The 18,347-nt window shown below is 43.7% G+C and overlaps 2 protein-coding genes across 6 annotated transcripts in view; one reads left to right on the top strand and one right to left on the bottom strand.

Moving 5' to 3' along the window:
• POLK (DNA polymerase kappa) overlaps positions 1-8,416 on the bottom strand; it is a 179,839-nt gene extending 171,423 nt beyond the window's left edge. The window contains exons 1-3 of one of the 2 annotated variants that reach the window (XM_033929299.1): positions 8,315-8,416; positions 8,082-8,167; positions 461-632 (exon numbers count right to left, since the gene is read on the bottom strand). In XM_033929299.1, coding sequence (XP_033785190.1) covers positions 461-598 — 138 coding nt within the window. In that variant the 5' untranslated portion in view covers positions 599-632; positions 8,082-8,167; positions 8,315-8,416. The other variant, XM_033929300.1, reaches the window with a different exon arrangement.
• Positions 8,417-8,534: 118 nt separating this feature from the next.
• The window catches only part of CERT1 (ceramide transporter 1), a 418,213-nt gene continuing 408,400 nt past the window's right edge, over positions 8,535-18,347 (top strand). Inside the window, exon 1 of one of the 4 annotated variants that reach the window (XM_033929301.1) lies at positions 8,535-9,002. In XM_033929301.1, coding sequence (XP_033785192.1) covers positions 8,947-9,002 — 56 coding nt within the window. In that variant the 5' untranslated portion in view covers positions 8,535-8,946. The remainder of the gene's footprint in view (positions 9,003-18,347) is intronic. The other 3 variants (XM_033929302.1, XM_033929303.1, XM_033929304.1) reach the window with 3 other exon arrangements.

Genomic DNA, 18,347 nt, shown 5'->3' with positions numbered 1-18,347 from the left:
CACACAGTCAGTGGTCAAGGAGAGACACAGAAAGAAAGACAGACAGACAGCGGCCAAAGAGAGAGAGACAGAAAGAAAGACAGATAGACACATCTGTTCTAGCACCCGTTAATGTAACGGGCTTAAAGACTAGTAACCACATAAAGGCGGTATATCAAATCCCATCCCCTTTCCCTTAGGCTCTGTGGGAAAACAAGACCAAAGGTGCCCTACATGACAGTCTGAAGCAGAAAACTACATACACGTGAAGTGCTGTTTCCTAATAGCTTTTAGAGTTGTTTAAATTGAAGAGGTTTTTTTGCACATGCTCCATTGGATCTAGTCACTCATCTATGAGGGCTTGCCATCCTGTTTGCCCCTAGAAAAATGACTTTTCCTAATCTGCACATAAAGAGTTCACAGAAAAGCACGTACTGTTTCTTTACACATGCAAAGATGACATACAGGCACACAGACATACCTTTGTGGCTTCCATTATAATTTTGTTGATTTTCTCTTTATCCAAGCCTTCCATTCCAGCTTTGTTGTCATTCAGCTCCATTCTAAACTGGAATCCTTCTTTAGATAAGATGGCATCACTTTTCTTTGTGCTATCCATTGTATAACCAAGTGCAGTGTCAAATCTTCATATTCTGAAAGAGATCATACAATTCCATGCATCTTTTATCAGTTACTCTTCAACAAAAGTTGTTCCAAATTGGTCTACATTATTATATTTTTTTATGATATCTATATTGTAATCTAGAACTCATATGCTATTATAAGAGCATATCTCTTTGACCCTATGGATAGTTAAGGTGCTTTGAAAAAAAGCCAAAGCTGTTGGTCTGTCAAATGGGGATTTTACAAAAATAGTAACTAGGGGCCAATATTCAGCCATCAGTGGTGAGAGTTTTGCTGACCACCGCTGCCGTTCTACTCGGATATTCAATGCTGGGTAATGTCTGGGCTTCGGCATTGATATCTGGTTTATACAGAGACAGCTAACAGATAACCAGTAAAAGGTGATACTCAGCACTTAACTGGCCATGATTTGCAAAAAGATAAGACTGTGTTTTAGGTGGTTCTATTTATATAGTTATCCTAGCCAGTTAAGTGCTGAATATCGGCACTTAGCTGGTCAAGTGCTGGCTCTGCCCCTGGAACAAACCCAAAATAGCTCCCTTTCACTTAGGCACTAACTGCTAATTTTCAGCAGTGATAACTGGTTAAGAGTCGCTGAAAATTAACAGATAGCCCTGACCAAGCAATTAAATCTGTAAATGGACATTTATAACCAGTTAAATCAGTTTGAATATTGACCAGATGGTCTAAAACAGGGGTGCCCAAATGGTCGATCGCAAAGGCAACCCAAGTTGATCGCGTTGCCTTTGCAATCTTTTTCTTCCTTCTTCTCTGAGCCAGGCCAGGCGCTTACAAGCGCTGGACCCACAAGACTTCACCTCCAACGTCAATTCTGATGTCGGAGAGGAAGTTCTGGGCCATCCAATCGCTGCCTGGCTGACCTAGAACTTCTTCTCCGACATTAGAATTAATGTCAGAGGTGAAGGCTTGTGGGCCCGGCACTTGTACATGCCAGGCATGGCTAAGGGAAGCAGGGAGAAATCAGAGTGGTGGCTTGAGGGGGAGGGGGGGGTTGAAAAAGAATCAGAGAAATCGACAAAGCTCTGCAGGAGGCACTGCCCGTGACCTGCCCAGGAAGAGGCAATGCTGCTGGTCAAGAGCACCTTGAGAGGTACTGGTGGAGAGAGAAAGACAGGCAGGCAGGGGGAGAGAGACAGAAAGAGAGATAGAAAGAAAAGGAGAGGGGGCAGAAAGAAAGAAATATTGGATTTACAGAAGAAGGAAGTGCAACCAGAGACTCATGAAATCACCAGACAAAAAGGTAGGAAAAATGATTTTATTTTCAATTTAGTGATCAAAATGTGTCTGTTTTGAGAATTTATATCTGCTGTCTATATTTTGCACTATGGCCCCCTTTTACTAAACTGCGAAAGTGGTTTTTAGCTCAGGGAGCCTATGAGCGTCTAGGGCTGCGAGGGGCATTCAGTGCAGCTCCCTGCACTAAAAACTACTATCGCGGTTTAGTAAAAGGGGAGGGGGGTATATTTGTCTATTTTGTATAGTTGTTACTGTGGTGACATTGCATATTTTAAAGTCATCTGCCTTGACCTCTGAAAACCCCCCGAATACAAATGATAATTAACATTTTCTCTGTGTACAGTGTGCTTTGTGTTTTTTAAAATTTTATTGTTGGTAGGTCATTTTGACTTGGTCATTTTAAAAGTAGCTCGTAAGCCAAAAAAGTGTGGGCACCCCTGGTCTAAAAGATGAAATTTATTCATATCTGTTTCCTTGAGTCCTGCTAGACCAGTCTAAATCAACAGGTTGAGGACACCTATCTACAAAGGAGGTAGAGATAAGAACTACTCTTGTGATATCACCAGCACAAGGGCTAGTGCAGCCTGAAATTCTCCAGTATGCTACTGCCAAAAGCAGAAGTAGATCTAGTTTGCCAGATACCAAATCAAACCCCATCTGAACTGCTGCAGCATACATATATTATGAAATATGACACCAAGAGATATTTGGCACTGCTGCACTGTGGATGTTACCCTGCTTATTGATATAAGCCACAGTCATGGCATTATTTAACATTACTTGCACCACCTTCCTTTTCACTAGGGGAAGAAGCTTCAGCAAAGCCAAATGGATAACTCATGTCTCCAAGCAATTGATGGACCAAACTGACTCTATCTGCAGGGTTGTTGGTACCAAAGTCTGGCCCAGGCAGTAGGCTTCCCAGTACTAAAGAATCACATTGATAGGATCCAAAAGAACCCCATTAAAAATAAGGGGAAAATTGTCCCACCAAGTCAGGCTCCAGCGAAGAGACCCTGGAAGGGGAAACCTGGGACTGAGAAGCCCAGCTGGACAGAAATGCATTCCGGAGAGTCTACATAACATTACGCAATAAATAAAGTGTGACTATGGCTTAGGAACCAGGGCTAAGAAACCCACCCACCCGTGGCTGGTCATGCCTGGCTATCGGGCATGACTTCTTGGCGATGGGGTTGTCATTTTGAATAAACTGGTAGTGGTTAAACCATCATGGACCAATGCAAGTTTTGACAATATTTTAATAACTATTAAATGCATATCTAGTATGCTTAACACAATTCCTTTACTACTAACCAACATTCTTAGCCCTGTGCCACAATTAAGTTTTAAAACAAACAATAAACAGTAAATTATGTGCGGTGTAAAGTTCGTTCTTTCATAGTTCAATTTGAATATTTGAAGAACCCTCCAATGACAAATACAATTGGGGTTTTTTTCAAACATCCTGGTGGGTTTAATTTATAGCCACTTCACCCCCTTTGCCCTCTCCTACCCACACTGGCACTGTGGTGTAAACAAAATAAACAAACAAAAAAGACTTTTCCTCTTTCTGTTAAATCCTAACTCACGTTCGCGGTCTAACACCAGCTCTGTCAGGATACATATTTCAAATAACAAAACAGAAAATAAAATTATTTTTTCTACCTTTTGTTGTCTGGTCCTTATTCAAATCATGTTGGTCCCAAGCTCTGGTTATCTTCTGATAACTTGCTTGCCAGGGTCTCCTGCCCATTTGTTGTTTTCTTCTTTCATCTTCCATCTCTGTCCTCCCCTTCCATTTCCCTTCCCTCCCCTGGAGGTCTGGCATCTTTCTTTCTTTTTTGTCTCCATCCCCGCAGCTGCAGCGATGGACTCCACATCCCCAGATTCATCATCTCTCCTTTTCTTAACTACCCTTTCATTCAGCATCTCTCCCTCCTTCCCCACCACCCCAGGATCCACCAACTCTTCCTTTCTCTTCCCAATTACCCTACTAGCCAGTATCTCTATCCCCCACCCCCCTCCACATCATCCCTTGTGTCCAACTTCTCTCCCTTTCTGTTCCTTCCCTCCCTAAATCCCATTGTCCACCATTTCTCTCCCTCTCCTCTGTTTTTAGACCCATTATTTCTTCCCCCCCAGTCTGATATATGCACGTCTCTTTGAACCCCCCCTTTCCTCCATGTACTTCTACACCAGGGCCCCCCTCCTCCTAAGGCCTGTCCCCCCCCCAAGGCCTGTCCCCCCCGAAGGCTGCACTCCCCCTGCAGGCCTGCAGAAAGGATCGTGATGCTGTAGCAATCTTTGCAGGCTGCCATCATCCTCTACTGACATAAGGGGCAGGATCGTGGCAGAGCCAATGTGGTGCTGAGGATGATGGCAGCCTGCAAAGATCGCTACAGCACCTTGATCCTCTCTGCAGGCTGCCGATTATCTTAAGGTAAGAGCAGGAGACCAGCGGGGAAGACAGAGGATGCTGCAAAGACCTATGCAGCATTTCACGACTGACCCTCCCCCTCTCCCCCTAAATCGGGAGCGGCAGCAACAAGCCAACAAGAGGCAGCGCTGCCACTCCTGCTTTATGGGGTGAGGGTTGGTAACCGAATCGGCGAGGCCAATTTTTTTGAAAAACAAATCAATTCAAATCAATTCACCCAAATCGATTCGAATAGGAAATTGACAACACTAGTAACAACTATAGAAAAATAGACAAGTATAGTGCAAAATATAGACAGCAGATATAAATTCTCAAAATGGACACATTTCGATTACTAAATTGAAAATAAAATCATTTTTCCTACCTTTGTTGTCTGGTGATTTCATGAGTCTCTGGTTGCACTTCCTTCTAACTTTGCATTTAATATTTCTTTCTTTCTGCCTCCTGCACACTTCCTCTCCTCCAGACCTCATTCCTTTTCCCAACCAACATCTCTCTTTGTCCCTCCATGAGTCCAACTTTTCTTCCTCTCTCCTCCACCCTTATTGTCTCCCTCTCTCTCTCTGTCCATCTGTCTTGAGAGATCCAGGCATCTCTCCCACTCCCTCTACTGTCATATCCAACATTTCTCCCTCTCTCATCCCCTGGAGCATGTGCAGCATTTTTCACCACTGCCCACCATCCCCTTTTCTCCTTCTATCACCCCTCTCCAGCACTTTGCCACATCTCTCCCTCCATCACTATGACAATATTCCTCCACTTTGAATCCACTTCAATCCATCCCTCTGTTCCCTCTCCACCACCATATCCAACATTTCTCCCTTTCATCCTTCACATGCATCTCTATCTCTCTCTATGCCCAATTTTCCTCTTTCTTTCTTTCCCCATGTGCACCAGGTCTTTCCCTCTCACTTCACCTATATCCAAAACTCCACCTATATCTAACAATTCTCTTTTCCTGTTCCCTCACCCACCAGCAGCATCTCTCTTTCCCTCCCTACCTGACCTCCAGCTCATGCAGCATCTGTCCTTCCCTTCCCAACTCCAGCCCCCACTCCTCTCAGCTGGATCTGACCTCTCCCCACCTATCAGCTCCCTGTCACTGTATTTAAAAATCTTTGGGCAACCAAGGTGCAAGGAAGCTAGCCTCCCGCCATATGCCTGCCCCGGAAGTGTTCTTTCTGCTTGCTTCCTTGCGCCTCCGGCTGCCCGAAGATTTTAAAATACAGTGGCGGGGAGCTGGTAGATGGGGGAATCGGGAACAAAGCCTGCCTTCTGCCGTTTGCCAGTGCCTTGAAACTGTTCTTTCTGCAGCTTTCTACATAGGCTGCAGAAAGAACACTTCTGAGGCAGGCAGGCAAATGGCGGGAGGTTGGTTTCGTTGTGCCGCTGGCTGCCCGAAGTTTTTAAAATACAGCGGTGGGGAGCTGGTAGGTGGGGGAATTGGGAACTGGGGAGAGGTCGGATCCAGCTGAGAGGAGTGGGGGCTAGGGTTAGGTTGGCTTGGCTTTGATGGAGAGGGGTGGGAAGGAAGGAGAGATCCTTGGCAGCAGTGGCATAGGTGGAAGCAGGCAGGCAATATCCATGGTGGCACGTACCCCCAAGAAGCAGTTCGCGTACCCCTAAGGGTACGTGTACCGCATGTTGAGAAACATTGCTCTAGAAGTATGAAGGTAGATTAGAATGTGATTTTGGCTCTTATCACCAATGCCCTGAGCCAGGGCCTCACCTACCTGGTTTAATGCTAGTAAAAGGTATTTTAAATATATTCATTGTTAATATCCTGAAAACCTAAGTATCTATAGATGCCACAAAACAGCGTTGGGAAAATTTTGTTTTGTTGTTTTAGATGTGAGAAAAGCAATGCCCACAAGATGAGTAAGACTCTGAGAGACTTTGTGTAAAGTAATGTAATAATTTATTTACTTTTTGGGCCCAAAAAGGGTGCCCTCTGCACAGAAATTGGCAAGATGGACACACCTGGCATAGTACATTCACTGAATATATAGTATGTACAATCTTTAGTTAGCCCCTCCTGCCTGTCTGCTCATTGGATAGAGCAGTACAGTTCACAAACTCTCAAATCCTTCACACCTACTTCCTGTCTCTCCACCCCTAATTACTTTCTCCCATTCCTATTATTCTTCAGACCCTGACCATATTTATGGCTGCCCATATTTGGGCACTGTTCCCTCCTTTCACATACTCGCCCCCCATGTGACATACTTAGATCATCTTTTTAAACATTAGTCCTTATAATCAGTTCTGCTGACATCTCTTGATACAATGTTCACTTGACTGTAGGCATTGTATTCAATGTCTCAGGAATGCCCCCCTCCCATCTTATGAGTCAGCAATATTTCTTACTGTCATATGCCCACAATGTTAGACAAACTCCTTCTGGAATTTTACCATTTAGTTTTTCATTACCTCTTTATTAATATATTCTTTATAATGTTACCTCTTTAGTGACCCTCCCTGCCTTATTAGAATTATATATACAGTAAAACCTTGGATTGCAAGTAACTTGGTTTGCAAGTGTTTTGCAAGACAAGCAAAACATTTTATTAAATTTTAACTTGATATACAAGCAATGTCTTGCAATACAAGTACATACAGTATACACACATCACAATTGAGCCGATTGTTCTTTCTCTGACACTGCAGGAGTGTAGTGACTGTTCTAAACTAGCAAAGTCTTGCAATACGAGTATATACAGTATACACGCATCACATTATCACAAATGAGCCGATGGTTCTTCTCTCTCTGATGCTGCAGGAGTGTAGTAGTGACTGTTCTAAATGAGCGAGGTCTTGCAATACAAGTACGTATAGTATTTTGTATTAAAGTTTTTGGGTTGTGGAACAAATCGTCTGAGTTTCCATTATTTCCTATGGGGAAATTCGCTGTGATATATGAGTGCTTTGGATTACAAGCATGCTTCTGGAATGAATTATGCTCACAAACCAAGATTTTACCTTATTAGTAATATCTTTATAGTTTCTCTGTAGTTATTTAACCATACCTGATTAAATGTATTATAGCATATATGCAAGTGTTATAACCTTTAAGTGCTTACCCACTTTGTGTTATTCTGCAACAATTAACACCATTAGAAACTATTAGTATTTTCATTTCTTACATAAACAATATAGACTCCCATAATACATCATTTATTGCTAATATCATTCCTCTAGAATTAGCAGAAAATACCAAGTCTCGTCATGCACAAAGTCATGTCTCACTGTAACTTGTTCCCATTGCAGTCATTATTTAGCATGATGATGCTTTATCTACCCTTTATCGGTTACTAAGGGCTCCTTTTACTAAGCCATGTTAGGCCTTTAACATGCGGAATAGCGTGGGCTACATTGCTGTGCGCTAGACCTTAACACCAGCATTGAGCTGGCCTTAGTTCGAGAAGCGTAGCGCGTGGTAATTTCCTGTGTGTGCTAAAAACGCTAGCGCACCTTAGTAAAAGGAGCCCTAAGTAATTGGAAGGAATCGACTTCAGACTGCCAATAGTTTTACTAACGGATCCGTCTGAACATAATTGTATTCATAACAATTCGTTACTATCGATCTCACACAGCCATAATTAAAAGAACATCACAACGTTCCAGATCAAAAATAAAGCGAGTCAGAACCACATCATACTTTCATATATGCTCAAGAAACCTTAACGTAATTTATCCAACATGCTATTCAAACGCTCAAATAACGAAAAGGTGCTAATTTTCCCGCACTTCCTCTCCCCCTTACCTTACAAGTCTATGCAGGATCAAAATTCGTCTCTTCTTGTCACCAGTGCCAAGGCTTACAGGACAGACTCCCGTCAAAGTTCAAATCTTAAGTGAAAATGTGCAAGAAAGAAGAGGATGGTAAATGTTTGAAACGGTTTTGCAGAGACAATAAAAATGTTTCTAGAAAGCAGACACCGATGACAGATATTACAGCCTCATCATCATACAGTATAAGCAACCACCCCAACCTACTCCAGTCGATATCTGAGATCACTTCCGGATTCAGATCTCCTTGGTAACATCTTTTTCTCAAGATACTTCCTGCAGCCTAGTGAAACGCCGGAAGCGCAGCGCGAGGACAGTAGAAGGAGTTAAGAGAAAGGGCACGAGCCAATGAAAGCTCTTGGGAAGGCGGCCAGTGGATGGAACTGGCTGCTGTTAGTGACGTCACGAGGAAACCTGCACCCCTTCGGCCGGAGTTCGCCTCGCGTCGGGAGGGGCTGTAAAGAGTGGCAACTGTGACGTTGAGAAGGAAGATGGCGCCTGCGTGAGGGGAGATTGACCAGCGGGCTTGGTTTTTCGGTCTCTCGCACTATCTTGAGCTCGGTAGCCTGTGGAGATTTGTGTCGGTGAGAAGTGGAACTGGACTAAAGCAGGCAACGGGAGACGAATTGTGGGACAGGTTGTAGAGCGCGGGTGGTAATTGCCGGGCAGCACCAGAGGGGGCGCGGACGACGGCTCACTCTTCCTCGAAAAGCTGTGTCAGACATCGCCAGAGCCGCACACACCGGTCATCTTTCTCTCCCGCCTGCTGCAGCCCTTTGCTCCGGCAACCTGGGGCTCCATGTCAGATAACCAGAGCTGGAATTCCTCGGGCTCTGAAGATGATGTGGAGACGGAGTCCGGGCCGCCCGTTGAGCTCTGTGAGGTCCTCAGCAAGGTGAGACCCTTTCCTGCCCTGCACCGGGGTCAGCGCTGCCTGCTTGCTGAACTGTTCTTCTTGCTGCCTGTGCCGCTGCTCGGTCTACGTCTACCAAACGAGTGACTGTAGTTGTAGGCTGGGAAGGGCAAGTTGACTCTGTTGGCTTAGTTGCTGGGGAAGGTTTGTGGTGTGTATAAGGTTGTTTGCCTTTACCCGGTCGGCAGGTTCTGCTGCTTTGGCCCACAGAGAGGGAAGTTAGGGAAAAAAGGTTAGTTTTGCCTTAGGAATCGTTACTGTCTGTAACTTATTTACCATTATGACCTTTTATTTATTGATTGGTGATGTAACTGACCGACCGTGTATTATTTTTACACGGGAGGGTTCCTTTCTACGTAGACCCGGACACGTGAGGCAAGAGCCGGACCTTTAATTTCCTTAAAAAAAAATGAGTGGCGTGGGCCGCACTGTTGTGCCGTCTTCCTTTCATTAAATATACTGATAGGGTGTTTAAATTGAATTCTTAGATAAAGTATGTTTTACGAATTGATGTTAAATGTTTACAAGCAGAGCTGGTGTTATTGGAATCAAGATAGTTTTTAAAAATGGAAAGCTGGCCCTAATGAAGAAAACAGGACAATGTAGAGTCTGGGAAGTTAAAGGTAAACAGGCAGGCTACTTTTGGAAAAGAGAAATGGCAGAGGCTCGTAATATTAGTAAAATAATAACTGAAGTACATCAAAATCAAGGAACCCGTGAGAGTTCTCGGGAATCAAAGGACAACTGGGAGAAAATACAACTGTCAGAAAACCAAAATTCTTCACTTAAGTGTTCACTGGGGTGTAACCCATGTTAGAACTTTGTTTCTTCTATAATTTCTTCCAGAATTACAAAGTCCTGTTGATGTTATTATAAAGTTTATTGTATTCATCTGTGTAAGAATTCAAATATAAAACTTTTGATTTACTGCTAAACTAAATAATTATCTTTTATTCTACCATTATTTTTGAACACTGATGACTAGTCAATAAAACAGCAATTTTTAAATAGCTCCATCAGGGAACTTGATGGTGTAGATTTGCTAACTGACATAAGTTGCTCAGTTCTTGTTTTGACCAGTAGCATGTAAGGGCTCATAAGTTTTGCTTTTTATAGATAATGTATTTGAGAAAACAGAGAAGTCCCTGCATGCCATGGAATGAAACCAGGACTGGATCAACCATGTCGGGCAAATAATGGAGCGAGTTGGGAGCTCAGTATATGAACAGATTTATTGGGTATATGAGTAAACATTGTAATGGAGAAGAGAAAGTATAGATATAGCAAGGGAAAGATAAATCTGTTGGAATTATTTGAAGATGTAATATAGGCCTGTGCATAAGAGCCAATTTTAGATAGTTTGGGTTTTCAGAAGACATTTGCTCAGTAGAGACTCCTCGGGACCTTACAACAGTCCTGGAATAGAAGACAGATGGTTAAGTTGGAACAAAATGTCCAGTTCCCCTTTAGAGAGAGAAAAAAGTGGAGTAATCAAGGAGTACTGAGACAAGTATTTAACAGTTTTGATTAACAATTTGGAATGAACATTAGAAGATATGAGTTGCCATACTGGGTCAGACCAATGGTCCATCTATCCCAGTTACCTGGCAAAAACTCAAGTAGCAGCTACATTCCATGCTACTAATCCCAGGGTAAGCAGTGGCTTCTCCCATATCTGTCTATGGATTTTTCCTCCAGGAACTTGTCCAAACCTTTTTTTAAACCATCTTCTATGTTGACCACGGTTACCACATCCTCTGGCAAGGAATTCCAGAGCTTAACTATTCTTTAAGTGAAAAAATATTTCCCCCTAATTTTAAAAGTATTTCCCTTTAACTTCATCTAATCTTCACCCTAATCTTTGCAATTTTTCATGGAGTAAAAAATCAATTCACTTGTACTCATTCTACACTACTCATGATTTTGTAAACTTTAATCATATCCTCCCCTCAGCCTTCTCTTTTCCAAGCTGAATACCCATAACCTCTTGTCTTTCCTCATATGAGGCCTTCCAACCCCTTTATCATTTTGGTCGCTCTTTGTGAACCTTTTCTAATTCCTTTGTATCTTTTTTGAGATACAGTGACCAGAATTGAATGCTGTATTCAAGGTGAGGTTGCAACATGGAGTAATAACAGTGGCATTATAAAATTCTTAGTCTTACTTACCATCCCTTTTCTGATAATGCCTAGCATCCTGTTTACTTTTTTGTCCTACATCATTCATTGGGCAGTGTTGACCCTAAGGTGGACCCTAGAATCTGGTAACTATGATTTGGGTTATTCTTCCCAATGTGCATCACTTTGCATTTTTTCACATTAAATTTTATCTGCCATTTGGATGTCCATTCTTCCAGTTTCCTAAGGCCTTCTGCAATTTTTCAGTCTGAATGCGTTTTATCAGCTTTGAACAGTTTTGTGTCATCTGTAAATTTAATCACCTCTCTTGTTCCAGTTCCTAGATTATTTATAAATATGTACACATCTCCCTCCGTATTCGCGGTTTCAGCATTCACAGTTTCGATTGTTCATGGTTTTTAGCTTATTGGCTCCTCCCCCCAAATTACATCAGCTTGCATAGAGAAATTGCTGATTCCAAGTGTTTACAGAGAAAATAGCTGATTCCCAGCACTTTCTTCAATATGTTTTGCCTCTCCTTCAGGAACAGACCAGGTCTCCCACCATGTTATTCGCAGTTTCACTATATTCACAATGGTTTTTAATAGAAAACAGCGAATAACATATGAAAAAGTTATTTGCGGTTTTTCTGTATTTGCGGTTCTGTTAATCCCCTGTCACAGCGAATACGGAGGGAGAAGTGTATGTTAAATAGCACTGGTCTCGGTATAGATCCCTGCAGGCACTCCATATTCACCCTCCTCCATTGAGAAAAATGGCTACATACCCTATGTTTTTCTGTCTAATAACCAATTGCTAATCCACAACAGAATATTGCCTCCTATCCCATGACTCTCAGGAGTCTCAAAAACGTTTTGAAAGTATAAATAAGTATGTGAACTGGCCCTCCATTATCCACGTTTATTCACACCTTCAAAGAATTGAAACAAATTAGTGAGGCAAGACCTCCATTGGCTGAACTCATGCTGACCCTTTAAACTATGTTTGTCTACGTGTTCTGTAATTTTGCTTTCTTATAACTTGCAGGTGATAATTATTCAAAGCAGTTGAAACATGAGCAGACTGAGGAAATTGCAAAACGATATTGCAAGATTGGGGAAGTGGGTATCAAAATGACTGCTGAAATTTTAATGTGAACATGTGTAGAGAGATGCAGCCTCAGCCAGACCCCCAGCTTTCTCCTGTCTTGTCCAGTAAGCATAAACCTATGGTGGCAATTATCAAATCTATCTTTCTTTGCATGTCACCTAACTTATTGGCTATACAGGGAACATAAGAATTGCCACTGCTGGGTCAAACCAATGGTCCATCGTGCCCAGCAGTCAGCTCCCATGGTGGCCCTTAGGTCAAAGACCAGTGCCCTAACTGAGACTAGCCTTACCTGCATACGTTCTGATTCAGCAGGAACTTTTCTAACTTTGTCTTGAATCCCTGGAGGGTGTTTTCCCATATAAAGCCTCCGGAAGAGTGTTCCAGTTTTCTACCACTCTGGGTGAAGAAGAACTTCCTTACGTTTGTACGGAATCTATCCCCTTTTAACTTTAGAGAGTGCCCGCTCGTTCTCTCTACCTTGGAGAGGGTAAACAACTTGTCTTTATCTACTAAGTCTATTATCCCAGGACAAGCAGGCAGCATATTCCCACACATGGGTGATGTCACCGACGGAGCCCCGCAGCGGACAGCCTCGAAAGCAAACTTGCTTGAAGATCTCGAACTTTCGAGCACTGCACCGCGCCTGCGCGCGTGCCTTCCCGCCCGAACTAGGGGGCGCATCTCCTGAGAGGATCCTCAGTTCGTTTATTTCCGCGGAGACAAGAAGACACGTTTTCTTTCTCTGCAGCATTGCCTTCTCATCACCGCGGCTGTTTCTTTATTAAAGTCGGTCGCTGTGCTTGTTTTTTTATTTCCTTTCTTTTTCTTTTGATAAAAATATAAAAAAAAAAATATATATATATATTGTTTTTCTTTTTTGTTCGGCCGTCGAGCTTTGGGCCTAGGCCTAGGCTCCTTCGTTCGACACAGACTTAATTTTTTCCATGTCCCGGCCTCTTACCGGGTTTAAACGTTGTCGACAGTGTAATCGGGTGATTTCTGTCACCGATCCCCACTGCCGTTGTTTACAGTGCCTGGGTTCTTCTCATTCCCCAGAAGATTGTCATCGCTGCTTCACCCTTACTCCACGGGCCTTTCGGCGACGTTGTGCTCAATTTTTTCAAATTTTCGGCATGGAGCAATCTTCGGATCCGGCCTCGACCGTAGCGGCTGCTCCGGTCTCGAAGGCTTCGACTCCGACGACCTCGACACCTGTGGTCTCGAAGGCCTCGACCCAGACTCCGGCTGGAGTTTCGGTCTCGAAGGCCTCGACCTATTCTGCTTCGGTTGCCTCGAAGACGACGCCATCCACGAAGTCTTCTACGGGGGGTAAGTCTCCGAGTTCCCTTTCAGGTGCCGTATCCAAGAAGCCACCAGAGTCCTCGGCACGTCCACCTTCGAAGCGTACCTCCAAGATAAGGGAATACTCACCTTCGAGGTCGCCCTCTTCGGAGCGTACTGCTGCACCTACGAGGTCAGAATCTTCTGTCTCGGTGCCGATGCTGGAGGACATGTTGAAATCTATACTCACCACTCAGATTTCTTCCTTAGTGGCTCAATTGGTCCCGTCCTCGACCTTGCCTCGGACTGATCAGCCTGTCACTCAACCAGAGCTTCCAGTCTCCCGAGGCCGATCCCGGACACCGAAGAACATTTCTTCATCAGAGTCTTCTCTGGGCTCACCTCCTCCGAAGCATCGATCGAAGCATTCAAGACCTGTTACTTCTAAGCTTCGGAGGGAGTCTTCGAATTTGGATACCGAGGCTTCTTTACCTCGTTCTTCGAAGTCGAAGCATGGATCTCGACATCATCGAGCCTCGACTCGAAGCCCTTCTCGATCCAGAACACCGTCGAAGCCAGTCCGTCGAGACAGTCCTCCACATACCTCGACTCATTCTGTAACACGTACACCTGGTACTTCTCCTTCTAGGAGTTTGAAAAGAAAGCATTCTCTTACTCCAACTCACAGTGCAGCTTCTTCAGTCACTCTGCGTCTGGAATCAGACCTTTCACCATACTCTAGAGAGGCTTCTCCATCTTACTCAGTTCAACATAAATCTCGCAGTGGTTCTCCTGAGGAAACATCTGATCCAAAATCAATTTCTTTTGCCAAATTTATCTTTGACATGGGTCAAGCTCTCAAGATAGACCTTCATTCAGACTCAAAATATACTCCTGAATTCTTAGCGGATATGGAGCTTCCCCATCCACCAAAAGAGTCACTCAGATTACCTATGACTCCTGTTCTGCAGCAGACCTTCACTCGCAATATGGAAACTCCTTATTCTATCACTGCTATCCCATCCAAATTAGAATCTCGTTATAGAACGGTCCCCTGTAAAGGATATGAAAAGTCTCAACTTTCTCATCAATCTCTGGTTGTAGAATCATCATTGAAGAAAGCACATCCCTCCAAAATCTATGCTTCGGTTCCTCCTGGTAGGGAAGGCCGTACCATGGATAAGTTTGGACGTCGTTTATACCAGAACTCTATGATGGCAAATAGAGTTCTTAATTATAATTACATATTTACGTCCTACTTCAACCATTTTTTAAAGATTTTATCTTCATTTTACCTGGACATCTCTACCAATCGCCTATCAGAATTTAAAAATATCCTTAAGACTCTTTCTCAGTTGAGACTCTTCATGCTACAAGCTTCCTATGATGCCTTTGAACTCTCGTCTAGAGTGTCTGCATTTGCTGTAGCCATGCGTAGGTTAGCATGGTTACGGATAGTGGACATGTATCCTAACCTTCAGGATAGATTGGCTAATCTTCCTTGTCAAGGAAATGAATTATTTGATGACTCTATTGAGGCGGCTACAAAGCGTCTTTCAGAACATGAGCGCTCTTTTGCTTCCCTCATTCGTCCAAAACCTAAACCTGTACCAACTAGAGGTTTCAAACAAACTCCACGTCGCTATCCGCAGAAAACAACTCCTGCTTTTTCTAGACCTCCTTCTCGTCGGCCTCCTCCACAACAAAGACAACAAAAATCTCAGACTCCTGCTGCCACCAAGCCTGCTCAGTCTTTTTGACAATCTCGACCTGAGCATTCAAATTTCTCTGTTTCCAAATTCTCCCCTCCCCATAGGGGGTCGCCTGTCCACTTTTTATCACCAATGGGAGCTCATTACTTCAGACCTCTGGGTACTTACCATCATACGAGAGGGATACTCTCTTCGACTCCTTCAGGTACCTCCAGATCGCCATCCAAGAGAGTGTCTTTCAAATCAGTCGCATTTTCCCCTCCTTCTTCAAGAAGCTCGAGCTCTTCTTCTCCTGCGAGCAGTGGAGGAAGTTCCTCTTCCACAAAGGAACTTGGGATTTTATTCCCGCTATTTTCTAGTTCCCAAAAAGACGGGGGATTTGCGACCGATTTTGGATCTCAGAGCTCTCAACAAATATCTAGTCAAAGAGAAATTTCGAATGCTCACTCTGCCAACTATATTCCTTGATGGATCAAGGGGATTGGATGTGCTCTCTCGATCTCAAAGAGGCCTATACTCATATCCCTATTCATCCAGCCTTTCGCAAGTATCTCAGATTCCAGGTAGGAAATCTTCATCTTCAGTACAGAGTTCTCCCCTTCGGACTGGCTTCTTCCCCCAGAGTTTTCACCAAATGCCTAGTGGTTGTAGCTGCAGCTCTTCGCAACCAGGGTCTTCAAGTATTTCCATACCTAGACGACTGGCTCATCAAGGCTCCCTCTTTTTCAGAGGTTATTGCAGCGACCCAACAGACTATTCTTTTTCTGCAAAGTTTGGGATTTCACATCAATTTTCCCAAATCTCAGCTGACTCCTTCTCAGTCCCTCCAGTTCATAGGAGCTACTCTGGACACTATCAATCTGAGAGCATATCTTCCACAACCACGTCAGGATGCACTCCTTCAACTGTCTCAACAATTCTGCCAACTTTCCTCTGTTCCAGCAAGGAAAATGATGGTTCTGCTCGGTCACATGGCTTCTACAGTTCATGTGGTTCCTTTTGCCAGACTTCACCTTCGCATTCCTCAATGGACACTGGCATATCAATGGCAACAATCAGTGGATCCACCAACTCGACTAATTTCCATCACACCTTCATTAAAGAAGTCTCTCCGCTGGTGGATGCTCTCTTTGAATCTTTCAAGAGGTTTACTGTTTTATCCTCTTCCTCATCAGAAGGTCCTCACAACCGACTCGTCAATGTATGCATGGGGAGCCCATGTGGACGGTCTTTGCACTCAAGGGCTCTGGACCCAAGCGGACCGGCGGTGTCCTATAAATCTGTTGGAACTCAGAGCGATATTCTATGCTCTCAAAGCTTTTCAGCATCTCCTTCACGACATGGTGATTCTTGTTCGTACCGACAACCAAGTAGCCATGTATTATGTCAACAAACAGGGAGGGACGGGATCTCACTCCCTCTGTCAAGAAGCTCTGAAATTGTGGCATTGGGCGATTCTTCACAACATCTTCCTCAGAGCAGTTTATATTCAGGGTCAACAAAATTGTTTGGCGGACAAATTGAGTCGTCTTCTACAACCTCACGAATGGACAATCAATTCTCCAACTCTTCGCCAAATTTTTGCTCGTTGGGGGACTCCACAGATAGATCTGTTTGCGTCACCTCTCAACTTCAAACTGCCTCAATTTTGCTCCCGCATCTATACTCCTCAGCGTCTCGAAGCGGATGCGTTTCTACTGGACTGGAGGAATCAATTCCTTTATGCTTTTCCTCCGTTTCCTCTGATTCTCAAGACTCTAGTCAAGTTGAAATCAGACCGGGCCACCATGATTCTGATAGCTCCTCGGTGGCCCAGGCAACCTTGGTTCTCCCTTCTACTTCAACTCAGCACCAGGAAACCTCTACTTCTTCCAATATTTCCTTCTCTACTCACGCAGAATCAAGGATCTTTGCTTCATCCCAATCTACAGTCTCTACATTTGACAGCTTGGTACCTTTCTATATAACAGACTTTTCTCAATTTTCTCCGTCTGTTCAAGATATTTTACTTGCTTCCAGAAAACCATCAACTAGACAATGTTATGGTCAAAAGTGGACAAGATTCTCTGCTTGGTGTTCTACACGTAATTTACTTCCCAGATCTGCTTCCTTGACATCAATTCTGGACTATTTACTTCATTTATCACAATCTGGACTTCAGACTACATCTATCCGAGTCCACCTTAGTGCTATAGCTGCTTTTCATCAGCCTTTGGATGGAAAATCCCTTTCTGCACATCCTATGATTTCTCGTTTTATGAAAGGACTTCTTAATCTCCATCCTCCTATTAAACCACCTCCTGTGGTTTGGGATCTCAATATTGTTTTAGCTCAACTTATGAAATCTCCTTTTGAACCACTTGACAAAGCTCATCTTAAGTATCTCACTTGGAAAACTGTTTTCCTGATCGCCCTCACTTCTGCTCGACGTGTCAGTGAGTTACAAGCGCTAGTGGCTGATCCACCTTTCACAGTTTTTCACCATGACAAGGTTGTTCTACGTACTCATCCTAAATTCTTACCTAAAGTTGTTTCAGAATTTCATATCAATCAGTCTATTGTTCTCCCTGTATTTTTTCCAAAGCCTCATTCTCATCCAGGAGAGGCGGCTCTTCATACATTGGACTGTAAACGTGCTTTGGCTTTCTACCTCCAACGCACTCAACTTCACAGAACATCTCCTCAACTTTTCATATCTTTTGATCCGAACAGGTTGGGACGTCCTATATCAAAACGCACAATATCCAACTGGATGGCTGCTTGCATTTCATTCTGCTATGCTCAGGCTGGTCTTTCCTTGCAAGGTCAAGTGACGGGCCACAAAGTTAGAGCTATGGCGGCGTCTGTAGCTTTCCTCCGATCAACTCCTATTGAGGAAATCTGCAAGGCTGCCACTTGGTCCTCGGTTCATACTTTCACCTCTCATTATTGTCTGGATACCTTATCCAGGAGGGATGGCCATTTTGGCCAATCTGTTTTGCAAAATCTTTTTTCGTAATATGCCAACTTCCCTCCATCCCTTTCTATTTAGCTTGGAGGTCACCCATGTGTGGGAATATGCTGCCTGCTTGTCCTGGGATAAAGCACAGTTACTTACCGTAACA

The sequence above is a fragment of the Geotrypetes seraphini genome, chromosome 1, assembly GCF_902459505.1.
Source record: "Geotrypetes seraphini chromosome 1, aGeoSer1.1, whole genome shotgun sequence".
In the NCBI taxonomy this organism is placed as follows: domain Eukaryota; kingdom Metazoa; phylum Chordata; class Amphibia; order Gymnophiona; family Dermophiidae; genus Geotrypetes; species Geotrypetes seraphini.
This window is presented reverse-complemented; position numbering and strand designations above follow the sequence as displayed.